General features: G+C 37.8%; 1 protein-coding gene across 13 annotated transcripts in view; it reads right to left on the reverse strand.

Annotated features, from left to right (window-relative positions):
- Positions 1 to 26,547, reverse strand: part of ADAMTSL3 (ADAMTS like 3) — a 188,618-nt gene that overhangs the window by 96,380 nt on the left and 65,691 nt on the right. For all 13 annotated transcript variants that reach the window (XR_007379190.1, XM_048956750.1, XM_048956741.1 and 10 more), the window contains one exon: positions 2,140 to 2,267. Coding sequence is in view for 12 of the 13 variants with exons in the window: in XM_048956750.1 (XP_048812707.1) it covers positions 2,140 to 2,267 (128 nt within the window). In the remaining variant the exon portion in view is untranslated. The remainder of the gene's footprint in view (positions 1 to 2,139; positions 2,268 to 26,547) is intronic.

Consider the following 26,547-nt stretch of genomic DNA (forward strand, 5'->3'; position numbering starts at 1 on the left):
TGAATACAAAGAGGATCTGGGGACTCAAGTGGTTGCACTATCTCCTCAGCAAAGAACATATAACTTCCTCTGTGAGCCCAATTTACTAGATATCTTATGAAAAAAACACCTGAAGCCACATCAATAGAATTCATAATTTAAATCTCTCAGACTGCCTGCATTCCTAAGGTACCCAGCAAATATCATTTGTAAAATCTAGGCAGTCCAGCTTCTTTGCAACAATTATTATCAGTAGGTGAAATAAGAGGTATATAATAAAGTCACAATTATTTATTGTTCTTTCATATAAATACTGAGGTGCGTGGGTTTCACACCTCTTTAGCAAAGAGTTTGCCAGACTTCAGGATAATCGACTGGTAGTTCTGCACAGGGCAAGGCATTCCAGTTCTAAATGCAAATGGCAAAACTGAGCCTCTGAAAGAACTGAAAACACACTCTTCATGACTTGATAGGAAATAATAATTAATGATGCCTCTAAAATCAGAAATGATGTTTTTGAAGAATCCCTTCAAAATGGAAAATGTCTGTCTTACACTGATGAGAAACGAATGAGCAGCTGGTCATTTACAACTCCTGGACGACGTTTTTTGCTTATGTGTGGAAATTAATTGCAATTATTGAAAAGTTTTTTAAATTTGAGAAATTGAAAAACACAGTTTTAAAAGGAAAGAGTAACGGATGCCTGGAGCAAGCACTCAACCAGCTCAGCTGAAAGTACAGCTCTCCAAGCTCAAGATATTACGTGTCTCAGATTTCCAATTTTTGCAAGAATGATCATATCACAATATGCAAGTAAAGAAGGTTTATGACACATACAAATGTGAAAACTTTGTTTCACAATCACACATTTCCTGGACATTACAACAACAGTAAAGCACAGAAAAAAACTTTTAAAATACACATTAGTCAAGGTATGGAAAACACATGTTTTTTCACAAGGGAACACATTAAAAATATTAATAAAACCACAGTGGAATTTATATTGCTACAATTTATTGACCTCATTTCAGTCACCAACACACTAGCAGAATCTCATGGCTTCTTGCTGGAAATAGTAATATTTTCAAAATCTCTGCATTCTGCACTAAAAGAAACAGGCAGCATTTTATTCAGTAATCTTTAAAACACGCATTTCATACAAACTGCAGATCACACTGTAAGCCTTCTTTAAGAGAAGCTGACTTCCTGGATGAAATCACATTTAACTTGAAAAAAATCTCAACAAAATAGAAATGCAATCAGCAGTTTTAACAAAGTGTTTAGGAATAATTCAAATAACGTGAGCAAATATGTATGCCAGCACAGATGCTTCTAAGCTGGTTGGGATCTCATTTTGCCTCTTGCATTACTCGCACTTTTGGAATCATAGTAACAAGTCTTATACTAGTTCAGTTTTACTACTGAGGTAAATGCTGTTCTCTTCAAGGTACACTGAGGATTTCCCAAGAAATCCATCAGAACCACTGAATTGAAAGAACCAGCAAAGGAAAAGACATCCTTACAGAAAGCAGCAATTGATGCATCCATATATAGGGTAAGTCAGTTGTTTTTTTACTACAGGGACGAGATGGAAGATTCTGCATGTGAACATTACTTCAGATCCAGTTTCTACGCAGGTAATCCAGAATTTGCTTTACATTATGCATGTAGAGATTCCTCTTAATACTTGGCTATAATAAATAAGTCACTCTTGCTATTTCATTAGCGCATTTAATAATATACTTAAGATCTATCAGAGTTGAGGGCTAAGATATTTATCTAATATAATACAGAAACATATTAAAATAGAATTTGTTGAATTGTAGAATCATAGAATCATTAAGGCTGGAAAAGACCACTAAGATCCCCAAGTCCAACCCCAGCACATCCCCACCATGCCCACTGCCCACGTTCCTCAGTGCCACATTCCCATGGTTCTGGAACACCTCCAGGGATGGCGACCCCACCACCTCCCTGGGCAGCTGTGCCAGCACATCGAAACTCTTTCTGAGAAGAAATTTTTCCTAATATCCAAACACTTGACCGTTGCATTACATTAAGTTCCAGAAAGAGAAGAAGCAGTGCTTTTCCATGAACACAGAAGACAGAGAATTATGGCACAGCTGCAGAAGAATAAATATACACAAGCATGTAGCTAACCTGCCATTTAAACATCTCCTCAGTGAGTAGGAGGCTCCCCCACCGCAGGTCCGTGAGCAATCACTCCAGGCTCCCCAGGCATCCCAGGAGCCATCCTTATCTTCATCAGAGCGGGTGATTCTGGAGGTCTGAACAAAATGGAGGTTGGAGAGGAGAAAGAAACTTTAATTGACTTGCTACACATTTTACTGCTTGACATTAATAGCAGATTATGTTACTCTGCTGTTTATTGACAATGTCTCAATTTACTATTTTAATATACAATAATTACATGGAAAAGGAAGCAGTGCTTGAAAAGACAGTGTATTTGATTAATTTCCTTCTGCCCAAACATTGTAGCCTCCAAATATTTGGTAATTCCCAACATAGAGACGTCCAGCACAAATTTTTCACGAAGTATAGCCCCAGAAGTGCAGGTAGGAAAGCAAACCAAGAATGTAGCTTCATGGCAAAATGTCTTACTAACTTGAAAGATATCAAAAAAGAAGACTTCAAATGATTTGTAGGCTATAGCAATTAATCAGTGATTTCAGCTTCTCACACAGGCTTCAAAAAGATATTATTTCCAGACAGCACAAATGTAAGAATAATTTCAGACCAAAAGGAAAATAATCTGCTAAAAACCCCTAAAAACATCATTTTTTCACTTGCATTGTATCTAGTTGAAAAAACCTGACATTTCCCAGAGAAAATTATCAAAACATTTTAGAAAAACAGGTTTTTAACGTAATAATTCAATACTGAAAAGCAATGTGATTCAATAATGTTCTGGTTTAGGAGAGTACTGCTTCTAATTTTATAAAATTCTTTCATTAAGAAAGCATAGGAAAATCGAGTTCAGACTTTAACCAACTATTTCTTTCTGACTTCCCTACAATTGTTCAGCAAGCATTCCATTTAAGTGCTATTTCTATTCTTCCGTCCACACAACCCTTAAAAGTTCTCTCGTGGAAAAAAAAGTGCAGATTTTTGTAACAGTGTCAAATATAATTCCTTGAGAGCTGTCAGGCGTGTATGATTGGTGCGTTACACAGAAATTAAGATTACAACCCTAAACTAAACCCATCAAACAGAGATATAACTGATCCTTCTGATCATCACGGCAATAACATTTTCACATCAGCTACTCCAAACGCAACAACGTGACTGATATTAATGTCCTTAGGAATGAGAGCTGTACTGTGGATAGAAATAATACAGTGACAGCAATTTATGCCAAGTACCAGAGAATATTTACCAATGTTTACCATGCACCAGCATAACAGCAAATGGGAGAGCATAAAGGGTTCAGCCAAGCTTTACTGAAACAACTATTTCTACAGCCAGCAGTTCATTCCCATCGACTTCAGCAGGCATCCAATCAGACCTCAGCAAGAGAAACAAAAGCGTTACATCCACAATTCTGTTTTATTTTTGACTCCGTAGAAGGGCAAAACTTCTGAAGTCTTGCAGAATCTTCATTCCCTCTTCCCAAAACACAAATGCACAGATACACCAGCCAGAGGGCTGTCAGTCAGCAAACAACACAAAGAAGAGAAAGAAAAACATTACTAACTAAATTACATAGAAGTAAGCATTCAAGTCTTCACAGATGCCAAATAAAAATAAATGAAAATCTTTTCACTCTTTTAAACATGTGTGACTAAATCCAAAGAAATGCAAGACATTTGTATGCATCCCAACACTAAACCAGATGAACATATTTTAGTAATCCGTAGTTTTTTCAAAGAAAACTTAAGTAAGCTCATGAGAGAAGACTCAGTCCTATTTTCTTCCAGAAAGCCTCACAAAAGTAATTTGAAAGGAAGTAAGGGATGTATAATTTGAATCTTATGGTGCAAGAAAAAGTAAGTAATACATAACTCTCCTTTAAATTTCAAGAGCACCAATAAAGTCAGCTCATCTTCAGCCACAAAGAAACTTGACTCGGACAAAAGTCTAACAACTCAAAGTGAAAACAGCAAACAATAAAAACAAAGCTGTTTTCACAACGGCACCACACAAGGAACATGATTCAATACGGTGCTGCGGAGACAAAGGGATTTTCTTCTAAATATAACAATAAAAATAATCATGTGCCACAGGAATTGAGCATGCTGGTCTGTTTGGGGGTCAGCTGTCACCCAGGCTGCAATCGCTCTGCGGTCAGAGGCTTAGTACTAAACAAGTGCCTTTTTAGAAACCCAAATGGCACAAAGTTAAATTTAGCCACATTTAAACATAGCCAAGGACTACTCGAACAAATCTCGAAGGGATTAATAATGGTGTAACTGCAGTACTCCCTGTAGCTGGACTGTTAGTAGAAAAGGACAACCATTTGTAAATTTTTCCATCCTTTCCTTAAAACACCAAAGCTTGTCAAAGAATTTTTGCACAGCAAACTTCAGGGACTGGTCTAAACACTCCTTAACTTTCTTGCTCCCCTAAGTTCTCAAATTTTAAAAAACCTTACTTTGCTTTAAAAGTTTATTTAGGCCAATCTACTTCCAGAAATGATAGAGCCCTGCTCTACAGAGATCCCTGAGGAATTTTTGCACTGGCGTTGGGCTTACTTTACATCAGAAGCCAACTCTGAAATGTCTGACACTGAAAATGGAACCAATCGCCTCCAACCTTGAGCAAAAAGAGCTCAGCACTTCCCAACAAATCACTCAGCACATGAAAATAAGTCACAGGATGAACAACTCACTTCTTTAATTTTGCACTCATAAATTTTAAAGTTTGTCCTTTGTACTCCCAAGGAAAATGATTGAGTTTTAGTATGTTAAGAACTGATTAAACTTACAATATTAAAATAACAATACATGTCACTCTCTTTTAGAATAGCAAGTTTCTTTGGACAAAGCAGTGACAATGCCTAAAATAATTCCAACTTCATCATTGTATTAAAGCCAGCCATGATATTAACAGACAGAATGTCATCTAGAGCCCTAAACAATGTCCAGTTGTTCACTTACCAAATTGCTTTGATAAAAGCCATTGTTCTGAACTGTATCTAATTAAAAAGCTGTAAATACTAGAATGATCAAAGCAGAAGTTTATGCCAACAAAGCCCTCTTCAGAATCATTGACTAATTCAGTGTCCACAGTGTTGATTTAAACTCCAGCTAGTTCAAACTACTTGTCCCATGGGAAAGAGTTAAAAGCAGTTTGCACGCCTTAGTAATTTACTAGCAAAATAATACTGATTTACTAGCTGTCTGGTTTCATAAACCCTGCATATTACATTTGTCTACACCATGGTACCAAGCCGAAGTAAAATAAAGAAAAGATCACCACCATCGTGATTTAAACTAACAAAACCTTGGAAACTCATTTAGAAATTAAATCAAGAACTAATTGCAATTGGGTACAAAAGAGTTTTGTTGTACTTCAGGACTGAATTCATGTCTTGCTTTTTAACTCCAATTTTTCATGTTGTTTTAATTCTAACATGCCTCAATTGTGATCCTTTGCTATGTGTTTTTAGTTTAGAGGCTTAGTTTTCTAACAGATACAGTACTACATATCCATTATGTTTATTGCTTACATGCTTCACTGTGAAAGTATGCATGTTCCTACACATGCATGTGCACATGTGCACCTGTGACATAACATGATGAAATGAAGCCACCAGTGCTTTAGTAAATCCAGACAAAATAACTTTAAAAAGCCATAAACATAGCTTTAGGGAAAACTTAAATGATTTGTTGCTCTTTAAGTAGAACTAGATGGCAAAAGGCACCATGCTTCTACTTGATCCAGCCACACTAGCTGGAGTTGTATCCATTCCAAAAGCATCAAACATAGGGTTACCATACAAGCATATAAGGCAAGTGTACTCAGAACTCATACAATGTTCTCTGCAGAAATGATTCCAGCATTTATGATAGTTTCAAAATATTCCATCTCAAACTACACATCCAATATTTAATTAATTCTCACAGTAATAAAAGGCTAAGTCGTGACACCACACGAAGGTCTTGAATTGCATGAATTAGGGGATGGGGGATAATAAACTACAAGTTTTGAAGCATTTCATGACATCGGCTGAGTCTCGAAGACTAGGATGACAGTATGCCAAGGTTTCCTCAAGGCCTGAGGCCCAGCAATGTGCAATCTGAGCTTCTGCTGACAACCCTTAACTGACAGAGACAGCCTTGTTCATGGAGAGTTCTTACTGAAAGTGTGGCACTGGAAGATTTGGAGGGGGGAAACATTAGTGCCAGGTTCTCTTCTTCTGTCCAGGACTCTGTTTTGCTTCCGTCACATATGGGCATATACAGTAACAACACGTTCTGCAAACTGTGAGTGTTAGTATGCAAGCTGTACTTGCCTTGCCCTGTACTGCTCAAAGGAGCTGAGTGTAGCAAAAGTGGGCACTGAGGTAAAATAAATGAAATCCAGATGTTTGGAGGGCTGATCATTAATCTAAAACAAGGGGATTTTTACTGTCACTCGTAACACCCAGTAAATAACAACAGCTACATTGACACACATTACAAAAATCAAACACAGTGCTATAAAATGGAGAAAAATGACTATTTGGCCAAACTTTTGTTTGGCTGTTATGAAGGATGACATAATTGTCTTGAATTTGGTCATGCAGACTTCAAAGGAGATGTGGTGCCAGAGAATGAAGGTCAGCTTATGCAGTTTTATTATTATTCAGACATCCATTACATAAGGCTTGGATATGTAAATGTTTAGCATTCGGTGTAACAAAGATTCAGCTTCTCAACAGAAATGCTCTTATACCTTAAATGTTTGTTTTCCAGAGCTTTTACATACATTTCCACTTCAGAGACAGACACGAGTATGTAGTGTTACAATAATTCCCATGTATAGAACAACATGCAAAAAAAGATGCACATACACCCAACGTTCAGTTTCCTCTGCATGAGGCCCTCTGCCAGGTATTACATTGAAGCCCCAGTAATCCCAAACCCTACCTTGCAACATGCCCCAAGCACTCCGTCAGTGCAGGCAGCCCATCTCTTACAGGTTGTACAACCATTTAGCAAAACTTCTGGGCAGCATTTGCAATGCAGGCCACGTCCAGTGCCAGATAGTCAAAATGCTCTACACAAACAGATTAGAGTGATGAAGGATGAGGGAGAACAGCTTCGAGTTGCGCCAGAGTATGTTCAAGTTGGATATTAGGAAAAAATTCTCCAAAAGAGAGGTTGACCACTGGCATAGGCTGCCCAGGGAAGTGATCAAGTCACTGAACCTGGAGGGGTTCAAGAAACGTGGAGATGTGGCACTGAGGGACGTGGTTAGTGGGGAGTATTGGTGGTAGGTGGATGATCTTAGAAGTCTTAGAAGACTAGATGATCTTAGAAGTCTTTTCCAACCTTAATGATTCTATGATACGGCTTACAAAATAAGTCTCAGTCATAACCATAAGGACATGGTTAGGCAGGACCAGTGTACCTGTTGCTATGCCAAAGTCACTGCTGCTCTCTGGGTGAGCACAATTTGGTTTTTCTCATGGCTTCTTATCGAAGTAGTTTGCATTAGTTTGAGAAAAGCATGCCAGACTCCAGAAGAGAATCCCCATAAGGAGTCACATTGGCACAGCCATATCCTATGGCTATTCAGTAACACATGACATGAAACTATATTTCTCCATACAGAATTTGATTCTTCACAAAAAAAATTCATTCCAGTGAAAGAGCCTACTGAAAAGTATAAACACCACTTGGAGTCCCACTGAAGGACTAAATTAAGCAAACCCAAAGCTCTGGCCCTTTTCCCTGGAGTGGATTTCATCCTTGATGGTATTTTGAACAGAGATGAAGCATTTCCTTTTTACTGCTTCTTCCCACTCTCACAACCCATAAATACTATTAACACTATCCTGACGTCCAGAATCTTCCAAAGCACAAGATATGGTGCTGTTCACTCATCTTCACACACAGATGCACTGTGCTATGCCATTTGCTTCCCCTTATACCTACATGCCTACAAGCAGAGGCAGCTCAAGGAATTACTGAAGGGAAAATCTCCTGCCTGAGTAGCAGTGATGTGTTTCCCAGATTCCTCTTTCCAGACACTACACTTAATGGAAAGGTATCAGATCGCCCTGTTGACTGTCCATGAGCAGAGTGCATAACCATCAGAACAAGTATTTACCTGCAGATAACCACTGCATGCACCATTCAGCCTCAGAACTATACCCTTCACTTTTAACTTTGGCTGCCATGTCTATAGCCTTGCAACAAACTGTAGGAGAAATCTCCTTCCCTGCTAAGGTTCACATACAAAAATGATTTTCACCTCTATGTCATATAATCTAAGTAAGGTGTAGAACGTGGATTATAGATTTAGGAAAAAAAAATCAGTTGTAGCAACAACTAAATAGAAGAACAGTCAAAACTTATTTCCAGACAAATAAGAATTATTAATGAGATTTCACACTGTTCCATTAAGACTGATTTCAAGACATTTCCTGATGTATTTCTACTATTGTTGAGTGCATTATATATTACCTAACAGTATACTGTATATCTTACTGACTTTAATAAAACTTTAACTTATATATACTGAATCAAACTATACATTATTCTTTACATTAATAAATGACATACCTGGAATTATAAAATCCTTGACAGAAAAATGTGAGAGAGGAAAAAATAAAAATAAAAACTAAAATTAAAATTAAAATCCATGCATCCTTTTAAACTGATAAAAAACACAAGGGAATAAATGCAACTATTTTAAGCAGATGTTTAGAACTAATTAGTCTGAATATTATTATTTCAGTCACATTGATTATTCCTTGCATTTGGCCTTGCCAAATGATGTCCATGTTCTAAGAACCAGTTGCAAAATGGATTTTGTATCCAGTAACAAACAGTGTTTTAGAAACACAAGCTGGTAAAGCTCAGTGACGGATCAGGAGAATCACCAGCAAGAAATGAGCCAAAAAGGTAAATAATGGATTTATTCAGCTATGTGAAGGAATACATCTGGGGTCTGAGATGCAGTTTAAAACTCAGTTGAATTCTGCAACATATCTTCATTCTACAGCAGTTTTGAATAATTTCAAATTCAAGTTTTGGAAAATAAAGCACACTGAAGAGTCACACACACAGAGGAAATATTTACAACGTAATTCATTTTGATACTGAACTGAAGGCAGATCTCAGCATGTTTTTCAGTATTATACTGCATCCAGATTTTCCATTGTCAGTGTATTGCAAAATTTCATATTGACAACACAGGCCTGCACTGCAGGAGTTGTCAGGACAAAGTTGGAGGTTTTGGCAGGTGGAGCAGGGATACTTGAGGCTTTTGGCATCCAGGAAGGGATGAAATGTTGCTTGGCTGTTTGGCACCTATGAGCTAGCTGAGGCTTTTGGCACCAAAAAGAGTCTGTATCACCTCCTTCCTTCTTTGCGAGCAGTAACAGAGAGAACTTGGAATTTGTGGGCATGCAGAAGGAATCATGATTCCTGCCCTAGCAACTCTGGGCAGAAAGCAGCTGCATTAGTATACCCAGCTCCTGCAGCTATTTCTGCATCTATCCACAGCAGCTAAGTTCAGTACCTACATGTTCTTGTTATAAAGCAGCAGCAGCAAAATACCTGAAATATTTCTTTGAAATCCGGAAATTATTACTTCAACAGGTAGAAGTCTAGCAAAAGAGAAACCTGTTCTAAAAGCTGATAAGCAAGCCATAGAATCATTAAGTTTGGAAAAGACCTCTAAGATCATGTAGTCCAACCATCCACCTACCACCAATACTGCCTACTAAACCACGTCCCTCAGTGCCACATTTCACATTTCCTGAACCCCTCCAGGGATGCTGACTCCACCCCCTCCTCCCCTGCAGCCTGTTCTAGCATCAGAGAAGAATCTTTTCCCAATACCCAACCTGACCGAAATACAAAGTATTGGCAGTGCACCTGACAAACCAGATTTAGCTGCTCTGGGGGCCTGGTTTTCCATATTCATAAATAACAGAGTCCTGAGGACAGGGATGTAGACTAACAACAGTTTTGGTGATATCCATTTCAACTGTGAGGCAAGAAGTTCGTGCTTCTGTAGTGCTCTTAGGTCCAATCATCCAGGACAGCTGACCAGGATCAAGTGTATAAAAACTTTCCCTTGAGTTTCCAGTATTTCACTGTCTTCAAAATCTAAAAGTGAATATGTAGCTGGAAATACACAAACCTGAACTCTCAAAATATACCCATTCCTATGAATGCTGCAGATTCAGAAGAATCTGCAAGATAATGTGCATTACGGGAGTAGCACAGCTGAAAATTACATCTTGGTGTCCAAAGTCTGATCTCAATGCCTCTTACTGAGCTTTCTCACCTCCTATTTTGTTCATATAAACACACTGTCCTTTCTGGTATGTCTGTCTGCAATAAGTACAAAGTATGAAGCGAAAACATAATCTTCAGGGCATTTTGATATGTTAGTTTTCTCTGAACCTGCTTATAAATCTGCATTAACAACATTCCATCTATTTCCTGGAGTCCCCAAAGCAAGAAGAATTCACGCAAGCTTCACTGACTGCTTATTCAAAAGTTGCACCTGGATACTCTGGGTTTTTCCACCTTCACACTGTATACCACATGTTCCTCATCCAGCATAAACAGTGTGATGGTTCAGCCAGAGTCCAGCATGCAGAATTCCTCAGGTGCATAATAGAAAAAGAGATTCCAATTTCTGGGAAATATATCTGGCATTATTTTTTTTTTTGAAGTTACCTTATTAAATATATTTGCAAACTTCCAAATAAAGGTGCTACTAAATACTTTACCATGCATTTTTTTCCTAACTCATCTCAAAAGTTAAAACTTCCATCACTTTGGCACATGCAGTGGAAAAGAACAATGATAAAAGGGTGAGCATCACATTTGTGAAAGTGAAAGACTTCCATCAGCTTCCAGAGGACTCTTGGGCACACTCCTGCCACTATCAAACATGCAAAGACTTTCCTGTTCTAAGCTTCTTTTTCATTTCTTTCATATTCTGATGCCGTGTAAAACAGCAATCATACTTCAATGATTACACGCTTCTGAATGCTTTAGAATTGTATTTTCCATCTTCAACATGAAGGAACTAGTTAATAAAAAAAAACCACATTTCTCCTATGGTCAAGTATCTCATCTAGAAAGACCCATCTCTTGATAAAATACCTGTGCCAGCTAAGGTGCCTCTTCATTTGCTTTTTGATCTGTTCAGTTGATGGAGGCCCATTTAGTTAGGGATTCATTCCAGGGAAGGAAGCACAATGGCAGAAACACAATTAAAATCAATGAGGTAGTAAATCTACGTATTTCAACTGGGAAATAAAGGACAGGAAGAGCATAAAGTGATATTTCTCCTTAATTTACAGCCTTCAGGTAAGTTGTAAGAGCACGGAGAAGGACAGACCATGACATAAAGCCAGATGCTGTTACCACAATCATCATCAAATTTCACTCTTGCTGATTTGTGGTGGTCCTGGTGGTATTTGCCCAAATTAACACTGCAAACCCTGCAGTATGAGGACACTTACACACTGACTATACCCGGATCCTAAACCAAGCAGACCGAATCACTGGTGCCTACTTGTTACTTCAACCAGGTCAATTACTGTATCATGCTGAGTTTGTTTAGGATTTATTTGCCAAGGCACTTTTGTATGACACTTTTAGAAACAGTACAGAAAAGTAAACAAAAATAGAGAGAGTACGGACATTTAGAATGACTTACATGTTGCCTCCTATTTACCTTGCAGTTTATAACAGCATATACAAGCTTTATGCCACCACAGTATTATGTATTTAATTTAAAGCAACAAGCTAAAAGCAATCACTTAAAAATACACAAGTCATCAACCCTTAACATTTTCATGTAAACTTGAAAATAAACTTGTGATTTTTATTTGTAATTGGTGGCAATAATTGTTTTTATCTTTTTTTTTTTTTTGAGGTACCAATTTGTTTAGCGGATACACAACGAAAAACACCGAAACCAAAACTTTTCCTCAGAAGAAAACGACTGCACCTCTAACTTCGAAAAGAGCCTCGGTATATATCATATACTTTAAAAATTGGTTTAAAATAATTTTCCTGACTTCAGACGCTGTCTGCCAAGTTCCAGCTAGAAGTAAAATTTTATGGCCAACTGCCAAGACTATGAATAAAAGGAGTTTATAGGGGAAATACTGACAGAAGAATAAACTGTAGCAAAAGCAGCCAATGTAGGAAAGTCTTCCCTGTGCATTTTGTCTATCCATAATCTGCAGTATTCATAAACCTGGATTATTGGGATATTGCACTCCGATATGGCTCAATTTCATGCCAAGATTATCAGTAGTGCCAGACTGTTTGATGATTTAGTTATAGGTATTTTTACCATATTGCGCAGATGAGACCTCCAAACTTCTCATTTGTGAGCTATAGATTCAACTCATGTCTCCTGACTCACTCTGCTATTTAATACTATATGTAGCACATTTAATGGCAATATTTCTATAAAAGTAATGCAAAGCAGATTACAGAACATAAGCAGATACACCTGGCAACAGAACAAATCTGTCAAAAGAAAAAAATATTGAAGCCATATTGCTAGCAGATAACAATTAAGAATCCCCATTTTTCTTTCCATAAATGTACAGCAATTAAGATTTAGTTATGAATTTTAGTGATTGTTTTATTTTGATACACTTCTCGCTCTTGATTTTTGAAGTAGAGATCCCTGTATAGAGTGTTTTTAAATTAATATATTTAAGGAGAAGACTTATTAGGCCCATAACTGAAAAGCAGCCTGAAGTTAATTTTGCCCAAAGTAACTCTAAAACTTGTCAGCCTGATCATGGTGCCTCTTTACAGTGGCATAAATCAAATTTAACAAGATGAATTTTCTTTTCAGGAAAAAAAAAAAGCCACAACACAGTTCTTAGCCTATTTAACTGTGAGCTGGTCTTTGGGTGATATTAAGCAGTGATATAACTGATCCAAAATCAAAATGCAATTTGAAGGTTTCTTTTTATTACTCATGCTTAACTTGGGGACAAATTTAAGATTTGATTTTGCTCAGTTTCATTGGCTGATTTCCTACACTCAAGCAGTTTTGACCATCGTCGAGAAAAGCCTGCTTTTCACGAGTGTAGCCTGACTTGGAGATGTTTTAAGTCTTCTACTGCGTGTACCTGTGCAAACAGAACACATCCATAAGCTGCTTCTGCCTGGGTTGATGTTCCTGGTATTGTCAAACTTGTAACTTTTGTTTGATCATTGGCTATTCACAGTCAAAAGGATCAGTTCCATAATCTCATGACTACTCCAGTTGCGTTTGCTCACAATATACAGCAAGATGTACTGAAGTTCCTCAGAAAGGCTTTGTTTCCTTGTTTTTAAGATAACTGTAAGACCTTAAGATGTCCTGCCTCCCTTTCCCCTTGTAGAAAATCTTAATACATAGAAATTACAAGACAACACATCTTTTGAGGGTAGATTTTGGCTATCACCTTTGCATAGGTAACAAGGGACAGTATTCCTTGGAAATATTCAAAATTAAATTCCATATAAAGAGAACACAGCTTTCCAGAAACATATTTTGTAATAGCATCTTGTTGTTCCTCTCCACTTGGAGCCAAATAAAACCATTTACTGAAACTCATTTAATGTCCAGTGAATAGTTTCCCTTTTATTGATCCTCTATCTTCTAGTCAGGGGAGCAAAAGCAAATAAACAAGCTTGTCAATGGTAAAGCTAATGGCAACACCAGTCTAGAACCAATTCCCAAATAGGCAAAAGAAAAAAACCCTACTGACTTCAAATAAAAGATGATGAGGACTCAATTACATGTGTGGGGTAAATATCTACATTCCCCATTTGGAAAAACATTAACACGATTTGCTCTCTCTTCTGAATTCCCAGATTTTAATTCTCTAAAGACAGAATTATCCAGTCAGTACAATCTATGGTAGAGAAAGACAGCTTCGTATATTTCAAGTATGACTGACTCCATTCCAAATCTCTACTACTGTATATGTTTAACAACAGTATCTTTAGCACTCAGCAGAAGCTAACAGCTTTGGATATGGAATATTAACATGACTCTTTCCATATCTGTTCTGTGCCAGTGTTTCCTATTATCAGTCCAATATTTTATGGTTATTGTATTAGCTTCCCAGCAGAACTTTCTCAAGTTCTGTAGCCTGAAACCTCCATTAACAGATGCTAAATACAATAGTTGTTTTTCACTTTTAGATCTTGTGAAAGCCTATAAAAATGAGTGGTCAGTTTGTCCAATTCTCTAAAGAAATTTTCCAAGATTTGAATGGGCAACATATAAAGCCACTAAAAATACTCCTGGCAGCTCATTCATTTGGATTGTGTTCTTTCTGCCAAGCCAACTAATGAATAGCTTATTCCAAGATAGGACTTCCGCATGAATTTTTTGTAGTAAAGGTAAGAGTATCTATTTATATAATTCCCTAGTTGCTTGTATTCAGAGGGTTTAGCAAAGGGAGGAAGGTTTGAGTTTTTTTCATTAGAAGGGACATTAACATTTCAACTTATGGAGAATTAAAAAAAAAAAAAAAAAAAAAAAAAAGCCATTCTCTGGTAAATAAAGGAAACTAAAATATTACTGGAAAGGAGTTAGTGAATAAAGCCTGATTTAAAAACCATTAAAACTAATGGAAAGTATCTCACTGACTTTGTTGGACTTTGTATAGGACCTACAAGAACCACCTGAATTCCACGTCAGATATAGCCAAACTAGAGTTGTGGATGTGATTTCTTAGACATATGGGCAGATAAAGATCAAAGAAGAATGGAAAAGAATTCTGCATACTTTTCTTAACTTTATTTCTTCAACCAGCCTCCATTTATCAATGTCCTAGCTATAAAGTAAGTATTTGGTATCTGAGCTGCAGTCTAGGGTTATCTTTCAAACATCCACAAAAATACCCACTTAAAAACACCATCTTTTTTGACTACAAGAAAGGGGAAACATCAGCTCTTGGTTATCTATCAAGGCTAAGTTGTGCCTCAAGCTAGCAAGGATTCCCCACTTTGAAAATCAGTTCCGTTTGCTAGATAATTTACAGCTCTTTCACCATTATTGCAAGGAGTTGTCAGTTTTCAAAATCTTATCTCACTCTCCAGAGAAAACATGTAAATATTTGCGCTGATACTAGATACGAGTGTAGAGAACAACAAGAAGTTTCAAATAGTTCCCAACACATACATTCAAACATGATATATTTTCAGCCCCTATAACATTGAGGAGCTCTCCTTATTCTTTTGTGTGAAATATACCCATCTTTATTACTTTTCACACAAATCTATACAGAAATTTGAAAGTCTTCCTCATTTGTGTTCCCCCCTCATCCTCCAGCAAATAAAGTAAAATCATTTAAGTATTTATGTGAGGTTTCCCAGAGAGCTCAGGAATCAATGTGCTATGTAGCCCATTATATAGGACTAACATACTGTATACTAGTCCATTCATTGTCATATTCCATATACCTTTGAATGCTTCAGGTTTTACGGAATTAATTTTCTTCAAAAAAATATTTTCCCCAAGAAAGGTTTCTCCCTTCAAAAACAAAATCTTGCTTTCTGTCAGTCAATTTGAAGAGCCCTGTATAATCACGGTTTACCATATTTGTATTGCAGAGTAGAAACGGAACGGCACCTAGGTTGCCTTCCTCTCACTTACACACCAACTCTCATGTTTTTTCCATGTACATCATTCATTTCCATTACAAATTATATGTGCAGCATTGCATTGGTTCAAAAGCAAAGAACAAGTTTGTCAGTCACTGTGAAAATGAGTAATAGCCAACGGATATTACACTCTTATTCTCCATTCCCTTTAGTATGCTCATAATCACAGTAGAAGCTAGAAAGAATAAAGAAAAAATAAGAGAAAATCTTTAATTATAACAATAGGTAAATGCTGGTTTTAGGGAGGCTGTGCAATCCTGATCATGGAAAGCATTGAAGAACAAATTAGACAAACATCTGCCAAGAACAGCTCTGTTGTAGTTGACCCTACCTTGGGGCAAAGGGTTTCTTCCAAAGCCAGTTGCTCTTTGTTTGATCTATACCAGACATTGAGTGGGGGCGGAAAGGCTAAAATTTAGCTACTCCAAAGGAGCAATCAAGGATGCTGAAAACAAAAGTAAGGAAGGAAAAGTCTCTCTGTTTTGATTGCTGTGCCTCACAGTGACTCATATTTTGCTTGGAGACAAGGTCCACCTCTCAGCCTTCTGTTCTTTCCCAGATGTGTACCCTGGTTTATGCATGCCAGAAGGAACTCCATTCCAGAGCAAACGATTTCACAATACATTTCCGATTTGAGGCAGCACTCTCCAAATCCTCTATTTGTTGTTTCGCTTTACCCTTCTATCACATTTTGTTATACTCTAGGTCACCATGGACTACCAGCTTTCTTTGGATGATATTTATAAAACATTTGGAAACATCATTAGAATGGAACAGCTGTCGTCTGTTTTAATTCATCCCCTTTCCTTCTCTTTGTCTTGGCTTGCAGCATTTGAACATGGGCATCACGCATGTGTTGAGTTAGATGCTGAGCTGCATTTGAGAGCCACGCAAGTCACAGAGCAAGAAAAAAGAGCGAAGAGGCACAGCCACCCAGCTACACCTGTATTTTCAAAACCTCAACTGCTGTAGGGGCTGATCCACCTTCTTTCAACACCTCGTTACAGCAGTTCTGTGACCCTTCTGGAAGTTCTTTGGCAACTTAGGATGCCTACTAGCCATCGGTACCACAGGTACCAGTCAGTATCATGGGCATCACGGTTGTGTTGCACACAGTCATATATCACTACTGAGCCAAATAGATTTTCCTTAGCCCTCTGCTTTGCTTTCTTGAACAAATGTGTCTTGGGGCACCACATGAAACAAGATCAGTTCTGCAGCTTTTATTTCATTCTGATAGCTGATTGCTTTTAATCACTGTCTCCTGCCTGCTGCTAAAGGGATAAGTAGCTATACTTTTATACATCTATACATTGTTGGTTTGGGACTTTCAGCTAGACAATCAGAATTCATATTAGATGCCAATAAAGGGTTTTAAAAATAAAACTATGAAAACATGACAAGGATTTTAAATCTACTTTGTGTAATTTGGCTAAAGTTATCAAGTTGCAAGGAGATCTATTCATAGGCAATCCTATGGGGCTTTTTTATTCTAATTCTCACCAGGGAATATTTTGGAAGAAAAGTATAAAAAGACATTGTTTCCTTATTATATAATACTCCTGACTTACGCCAAGAATATTCTCATCTTAAGTGTGTTCATAATCTCAAAGACCGACACAGCTATTGCATTACTTATGTCTATACAAGCACAGCTTCTAAAAATATGATTCCTTGACAGTTTTTGAAAGGTGACCTACGGTATGATAAAAAAAGCTGTGTGCTTATGTTACGTTTCTGATTTGCAAACCCTATCTGGTAATTAAAAGCAGATCTCAAGTGTGTCTGTACAAATGCAAAATGAATATGGTCTAAGTCAGAGACATATTAAGGGGAAATGTGATTTTGCTGGTAGATGACTGCTGATTTGAAGAGGACAGAGGACATACAGCCTTGTCATCTACTTCTACATCTTATGGAATTCACTCTCACTGCTGTACAGCAACATGATTACGCTACTGCTTCCCATTCTTGCAGACAGGGAAAAATAAGCACATCCTGTGTCAGACATGAGGGATACTTTTCTACCACACAACTCACATTTTATTATATCCAAAAAAACTACATCAGAAAGCAAGCTGTTCAGTATTTCTAGACTAAAATAAAGCTTCCCAATACAGATATAAAGTATCTGCTTCTTGAATGTCACATTTTTTTTGCATTTACAGTTACAAACTCAAATCTGCTCTCTAAAATCAGTTTCCAATAATGAAGCATTCTGGTTAACCAGGACAAGTCAAGAACAAATCCTTTTTGCAGTGTGAGAGAGCTGACGGTTTACCTGGAGAACAGAGTAGTAGTAAATAAAAAAGGCAGAAGGAACAAAAATAATTTATTTGGTTTGACACAACCAAATTCAAACACTGTGGCTCTCCCCACTTGCTGGGAAAGTTCCCTTAGCAGGATTCATAAGAGAAGTTGAATAGAATATTTAATACTTCCTTTCAGAAGAGTGAGTGGTATCTTCAGAAGACAACGGCGTGTGCTTTATCTTTTTCCTCTAAGGGGATAATCTTCAAAGTTGTAATAACATTTCTACAGTTTGTTGGCTAATCCCTGTATAAGTAGCAATCCTAGGCTACACTAAGTGACAGATAGAGCAATTAGAGCAGTCTGAGGTGTGTTTCTGCTATACTTTTTCCCCCATTTTAGTGAGCTTCTGGGGCAGGGACATCGGGGCAGAGAAGAAACCTTTGCTTCCACTATGTCTTGGATGATTTTGACAAAGAACTAAAGGGGAATAAAACTTACGTTGCTAAAACACAAAAAATAGTTTTCCCTCCCTTGTAGTACATAAGCCTGTGCAAGAAGAAAATGTTTCAGATTCCACTCCTTGCTGCAATAATTGCTCCTTGTTCAACACCTTTTAAACCTAGCTGGGAAACTGGAAGCATCGTCAGGACCACAGTGAGGAGCTCTGTGCCTGTGAGCACCTGGTAGCCCCATCAGCACCAGACAGAGCCAAAGCCCCAGCTCCGTGCTGACTGCAAACCCAGCCTGTCATAATGTTAACCTCCCAAGTGAGAGCAGGAATTGTGTTTTAAAAAAGCAAAAACATGTGATCTCCTCTGCCAAGCAATCCCTGTAACTGGCCTGGTTCCTTTGCATCAGTCCCAACAACGTTAGGGAAAAAAACACAGTAGACAGACAACGCCCTTCAGCAATTCGAAACCACAGAGCAAAGATACCCCGTTGTCACGTACATGGGACTCCAGGATTATAATTTTTGCTTTGAGCCACCTTTCAATGTATACCAAATGGAAGCAAAACTCATTCCAGGTTGTTCTGAAGCCAGATTTGTGTCTCTGACAATTATGGTTTGAAACCATAATGACAGATTACAGGAAACGAACATATGGACAGGGTGATTTATAAACACTTTTAAACAATGTAACTTTTATCAGTTCTGCTACATCAATCACAAATCTAGGAACAATTATTTTTTTGTACATGATACTCTCAAGAGCGATCAGGACAGGATTTGCTGACAACCTGTCTTAAATGCTGAATTATAAATTGCATTTTGCTCTCTGTTTCAATGCAATGGCATTGCATTGAAAGATAAGGAAAATCACATGCTTTTCACAAATAAAAAAGCATTAGCAGAGAATCAAGGAAAAATTTGCTATGTAAAACAATAGGACAATCTTGTGAAATAAACCTGACTTCACATTTTGATAACAGGTGTGGCTGGGGATTTAATCACAGTCACAAAACATTTCAAATTCAGTAACTCATCTGATCTAGCATTTACCTGCTTAAATTTTAAAAATTGAGATTTATAATATCAATAAAGCATATGCTAAATTAATTTAAATGACTGACAGATTTCAAGTGTCCCTTGCCAAGGAATCTACATCAAAGGGAAACTTGGAGAGCAATTTTGCTGGAAATGGTATTAGGTCTGATACTATTCAGCATATATAGCCTAGAAGAAAATAACTGCTGGACAGATTTGCAAACCACAGAAAGACTGACAGTAAAAAACATTGAGGAGACACAAGAGCCATACAGCACAGTCCAGATTGCTTGCTTGACTGAGTCCAAATAAAATGGGTTTTTAAGCAGATCAAAGTAAAAATAACGTATCCAGGAAAAAAGCAGAGTCACTGATAACTAGAGAACTGGAAAACCATGATTGACAAAGAAGCAGGCACAATTATTTATAACTAAAACGAGGTAAGGTGAACACTAAGTTGCCAGTACAATTAAGACAATAATTGCAACAGCAGTTACAGATTTTGAAGCTGAATTTATTGTTCCTTCCACAATTCTGGTGGACACATTTTAAAAAGTCATTGACAACCTGAAGGTCGAAAAAGAATCAATAAAAATGGCCTAAAGACAGAGATGATGTCATCTGGAGAACTGACACAACCTCAATGATCCCAAGATTGTATCAATCAAAACATCTTCCCAAGAGAACACAACACTCACTAACAGCTTAATTTTATCTATGAACTGTACAAGTATAAAACAGGAATAGATTATTGGAAGCTAATGAACAAATTCAAATGAGACTCAGCAAGCACACATTTTTAATATAGAGGTGACTACTGGGTTTGACACAAGCGTTAATTGGAAGAAGTGGACATATATAAGGTCATAACCCCTTCTCTTCCAAGTTCTGTGGCCATCTTGGGAATATGGAAAATTAAGTGTAGTGTAACATTCTACTGTAGGTATCCCTGAGAGCTAGAAAGAACCATGGAAAAAATGAAAACTACAGCTAGGAATCACAGTATTGGGAGATCTGCAACACAAAGACGGATTACAAATAATAGGCAAGAATAATCTTTTCATTGCTTGCATTACAAGTAGAAATTGTTCCTTTCTTGTTACTAAGAAACTAAAAGTTACAAAAACTCTTGTGCTATTATGCCCCATACAAGAGAATAATAGATCTACTCAGAAGTGCATGATAAGCCACTAACACTGGTAAGAAAACAGCACTGCAAGCTGGAAATGGGCTGAAATTCTGAAGTAGCTACTGCATTAGCACACTGCCCAGAACAAAGTGGCAAGTTACCTGGCCCACCAGGTAGTGGATCTAGAAGTAAATCACACCTTTAAATAGTGAACAAAGTAGAACACCTAGGCTGGTTTATGTTTAGTTATACCAAAGAAGTGCCACACAGATCTAACATTTCTGCCTTTGTGGGCCAATGGCCTCTGTAATGTATCAGATTTTTAAATATTAAATGTTTGAGAGGAGATCACGTGACTGAACTATTTTTTGAGAGTGAGAACACACAACACATCGTACACTCCATTGCCAAAAGACAACTTGAACCGCATGGTAACAAAAAGCCTCAGTTACTGTAAAAGTATCAGCCACAGCTTACAGACACCAAGATTTCTTCCTAGAGAACAGAAGCAATCAGAGTGTAATTCAAGGAACTTGAAATACATATATATAGTTTTTAGAAGAAAGTGAATGCAAGAAGAAAAAAAAGGAAAAAACAAAGGAAAATGAGAATCTATTGAATTCAAAGCTGCCTCAGAGAGGCACCCAAATCAAAATCCTTTATCCTGATTTCAGTGGGAGATGAAGTGGCCCTACTGAATATCAGATGCTATGTGATGAACATTCAAAAAAAAAAAAAAAAATCAAGCAGTCATAAAAGTTTATTTTACATATATATATATACACACACACACACTCCAGTATATACAAATAATCTACTCTACATAAAACACAAAATCTTCATAATCTCAACCTGAACTACATTTAAACATTCAGGAGGAAAAAATGGCATCAAATTAATTAGTTTGCAGTACAGTGTATGCCAATTACTCTAGCGATCATTGCTACTGACTTCTCACCAAGAGAAGTGCTGGGTCTTTTTGCCTGTAGACAAAAGTAGAACAAAATTAACCATGCTTCTACAATAGCAAAGTGACAGCATTATTTTAATGAAGCAGTAGAGGGCACTGAAGCATAGTGAAGCTCAAATACATTGGTGAAGAGAAGCTGCCTATAGTTGATAACTTACATACAGCATGGACCAGCTAGAACACAAGATCTGGGATCCAGACATGTACTTCCATGTCTGAGGAGGAGCAGCCATGAGCATTTGGATAAATAACATTTTCTGACTCAGTTTCCCAACCAGTAATGGGATTACATATGACTAATCCTAAAAACATGCAAGGCAGGTGTGTTTCTCATAAGTTACAAACATTACATTTGCTTGAGTAAACAAAGACCATTGGAGACAGTTACAGAATGATAGAGACACTTAGGTTGGAACGGATCTTAAAGATCATCTAGTTCCAACTGCCCCACCCCGCTGCTGATAATAAGCATTGAAATGAGTTATTTAGATACAAAATAACATTACTACAATCTATTCTTCACAGCTAATGTGGAAAGTGATTACTACATAGTGCAGGACCTATCCTATCTTAAGATATATTCCAATTTTTACTATTTCAAATCATCGGACGAATCTCAAGGTCTCTCACATCAGGGTATGAAACCAAAATGTGTAATACTTCCTCTGGAGAGCTGCCTGAGGTAGATTAACCTCACTGCTTTTCATTCCTGCTTTAAAACATGTTTCAGCACTCTCCTTTGCCTGTTCCAAGAAGCTGACCATCAGCTAAAGGGAACAATTTAACTCCAGGTGAAATAGGCTCTGAACATATAACTGAAGATGACTAGACGTCCAAAGAAAGTCTTTATGGGAAATAATCTACCTGGAGATAAAGAGTGGTTATAAACATTAAAGAACAAGCTTCTTCTCTTCATTTAATACCTCCCAGGGCTGCTAGCACACACACAGAGAAAAAAAGGGCAGTGCTTCTCCATGTTAACCCAAACACAGAAACACAAAATTAACCCTACTCACAAAAATAAGATTAAAACTGGCTATATATTTACACGAGGAAGCGTCTAATAAGCTGCACAAAAAGGGGTAAGGAGGAAGACAGATGTTTCTTATTTTCTTTAAGCAGTTATCAAACTTTTTTTTATGTGCTTTTGTGGGGATAAAAGCATTTACACTCCTATAATGTGCAGCAACCTCCCACAGAGACTGGAGTCCCAGTGGAAATTTTGACCAGTTTAGCTTCTACCTACATTTTGGTTCCATAAAGCTGATTTACTTTGCATCAGTCGCATTTTCTGAAAATGACTTTGCCTGACACCCGTGTTTCAGCACTCCCATCCCGGACGGCAAGCCAGCACTCCTTGTGAGCAATCCAACCACCCCGAGGCAAAAGCCATGGGACCATAGAGACAATTCTTCAGTTTCAAACAGCGGTAGAAAACCAGTTTAGGATAGGCTTTGTTATGAGGTCTCACCAGAACAGCAGGAAAACGAGGAGACAGTAGAAAGCATTTTACATCGTAAAGGCCTGGCTGTTGGGTTTTTCAGACTTCACTAAGTCATACCCCAGGGTCAGGGGAAGACCCGACCACAGCCCAAAAAAGGAGACTTTTCGAGCATACTCAAAGGATAGCTATGTCTGCTCTCTGTCATCCACATCTTATTCTGCAATAATAATGAGGTGACAGAGATTTGCAGCCTCTTAGGCCACACTGCTGAACCCATCTGGAGGCCTGCAAAGAACAGCACATTCCTGGGTAAACTGGTAAAGAATACAGCACCACAACTGTCTTGCTAGATGTGAAAACAAAAAATTTTTTCTGCGTGAAATAGGGGCTGAATACCCTAGTAACACTTTCCTGGGAAAGGCTTAATTTAAAAAGCCTCTATTACACCTTCCTCTATTTGCGCTGAGCTACAGATTGAGCACTGCATTGAGGAGTTAGTTTGGTTGCAACACAATTTGGAATATCTGTATTATGTTTAGTAAGCTAAAGCAGCACAAGATTTAAATACATCTGAATGGTTTTTCCTCTCAGATCTCCAGTGGCATCTGCTGCCCAGATCTTGTCTTTCTTTGCTTACTGTCTTGCACCTGAATCGTTCTAGAATTCTTGACAGAGATATAAAGCTGCCCTATAGATTGCTGCATTTAAGTGGACCCAATCTGGTTTTGAGCCACTTACGGTAAGTCATCAGCCAAAGCCTCAGCTGAATGCAAACTATCCACAAGAGAGAACACGAAGTGTAGATATAAGATTAAAATAACAAACTGGGTTATTTCAGTTGTGTGCTGTCAAATAATGCCTCTTCCAGAAGCTTGTTTAAAAGCTGTACCTTTAAAAATTTCTCTGGGTTATGTTCCTGATGATTTTTGGAACTAAAAACAATGTTTCTCTATATTAACTTACTAATGATGAATAGAAGTAAATCACCAAGTTAAAGGAAAAATTTCTTACTACATATTTTGAAAGTTTATAAACCATGTTGATTCCTTCTCTTCTCTTTTCCCCAGAGAGATTCACTGGGGTAGCTGGAGAGATTTACTGTCCGTGAGAGATTTAAGGTAGACCAAACTTAGAAACAAACATGAAAGGTAGCTTGGTGACACTGTGTGAACTGTCCTTCAGACAAATGTAGAAAGGTGCTCTTGGCAGAGAGAAGAGTGGCACAAAGAAATTCAAGGAGGGGGATGAGCACCAGTCCTGCCATGAGTACATGGGAACTCTTCTGGCCTAATGCTATTTTGCTGAGTAGAAAGAACAGCTCTTGTACAACTCTGGACTCTTCCACCACTACAGAGTGTGCTTCTGTTAGAGAAAGGGAGTCAGCAATAAAAAGCTGTGTCATTCTCACCCATTAATTCTCACAGAGATGTTGGAAGAGAAGAAAGCAGCATTATATAAACAAAACAGAGCTACATTCTATTGTGAGTGGATGGAAAGGAAAGCAGATGTTGCAAAAAGTAAACAAGAACAGTGATTTGTTGTCTACAGAAGAGATATCAACAAAAGAGATAACAATATCAGAGACAAAGTACATGACAGTGCAGTGCACAGTAAAATTTGCAGGGGTAACAGCAGGCCTAGGAAAATGATAGTGTCACCTGATTAAGACTATCTAAAACCTAAACCTGTATCAGAAAGTTCATCCAAGTTTCTTAACTGGATCCAATGAGTTCAGGATTTGATTCTTAAAAGGGAAAAATCGGAAACAGCTGTCCCTGGACTTGCAAAGCAGGTGTGATGCATCATTTCAAACAGACATGAACAGAAACCTGGTAGGTAAAATTACATCATTAAAAAAAATTAAAAGAGCAGAAAGCAGTTTCTAAACTTTCCTCTTAAGCACTAGGGTTTTTGTCCTTAGTGTATCTGATTCCAAACATTCAATTGAATGCCAGGAAAAATATACTTTTTATTCTTCTTTAAGTGAACATTTTGGTGAAAATTTACATTATTATTTCTCAATAACAGTTTTCATAACTTTTTTATTGCCAGAGTTAATTAAAATGAACTTTTATAAGGAGGGTAACTTAATAAAAAGAATTAGTGTGATAAAAACATAGCGGGGAAAAAGTACCCAAAGATGGCCAACAGAATAAGTTACAGAAACAAAATTGCTGAGCTAAATTTGGTAAGCTGAACTTCAAGGTAACAGAGCAACAAAGAACCCACAGTCCACAATTTGACTATGAAACAGTAAAAGATACTACAAAAATTTTCCCTCTCACTTATTCAATTACATGTTTGTCATTCCTAATTAGTTTTGTCATAGAGTATACACATGGAGAAAAGATTTATTAAAGAAAAATAACCTTACATATACACAAAATCATTCATTCTAATTAAGCAGCACTCCAGACAGAAATACTCTCTCAGCTATGGACCATTTCACCAATAGAAGACAAAAACATTATAGACGAAAGAACAACTAAAAATATAGCCCTTATCATTCAGTAAGGGTAATAGAAGGGTGTCATAACAATGAACAAAGGAGTTTCCTAAGCACATGGTGCAGCTTTTACTCTAGCTACTGCAGAAGATGACAGTGGATGCTGGGAAGTGCCTGCAGAGCAGATGAGATGGAGAGCCATTGTAGGTTTGCATCCTGGGGACAGAGCTAACAGAGGCATCCAGGGTGAACCCATCCAGGGTGAACCCATCCAGGGTGAACCCATCCAGGGTGAACCCATCCAGGGTGAACCCATCCAGGGTGAACCCATCCAGGGTGAACCCATCCAGGGTGAACCCATCCAGGGTGAACCCATCCAGGGTGAACCCATCCAGGGTGAACCCATCCAGGGTGAACCAGGTTGTCTTTTCTAACCCGGTATCCTCAGAAATTTGTCATCTTGGAAGTACCATCATCTACTGACACAGAGGTCAACTAAAGATTTTTTTCAGACACTGACTAGCAAAGGAAAATTTAGAGCTGATGAAAAGCAAAAAAATAAAAGGTCTCTGCATTTTGTTTTCAAATACTTCCCCATCTTATTCAAATCTTAATCACTCCTGACTGAGATGAGGTATTGTCTGACTCACTAGAGGCATGATGAGATGCATGTTGAATTTGATCTCCAGCACCAAAGCTGGCAGAAAGGTTCTGCTCAGATCACCGAACAGCCAGAGCTCTGTTGGGTGCATGACAGCACCACAGCTGTCCATATGCTGGAAGGCACTCAGAGTTAATGCAATAAGCATGCATTAAAAATGTTGATTCTTCTGTCATTTCCACATTTATTATAATAAAGTACATACCAACTTGTCCACTAGGAGCTTTGGCTCCTGTACAACCTTATAGGAGATCATTTCAGGGGATAACAAAGCATAACTATTTTCTTCACAGTCATTCCCTTCTCTACCAGCTCAAATCAGTTGGATATTTATTGAAATAGCTTCCTTGGC

Source organism: Lagopus muta, chromosome 10 (genome assembly GCF_023343835.1).
Source record: "Lagopus muta isolate bLagMut1 chromosome 10, bLagMut1 primary, whole genome shotgun sequence".
Taxonomy (NCBI): domain Eukaryota; kingdom Metazoa; phylum Chordata; class Aves; order Galliformes; family Phasianidae; genus Lagopus; species Lagopus muta.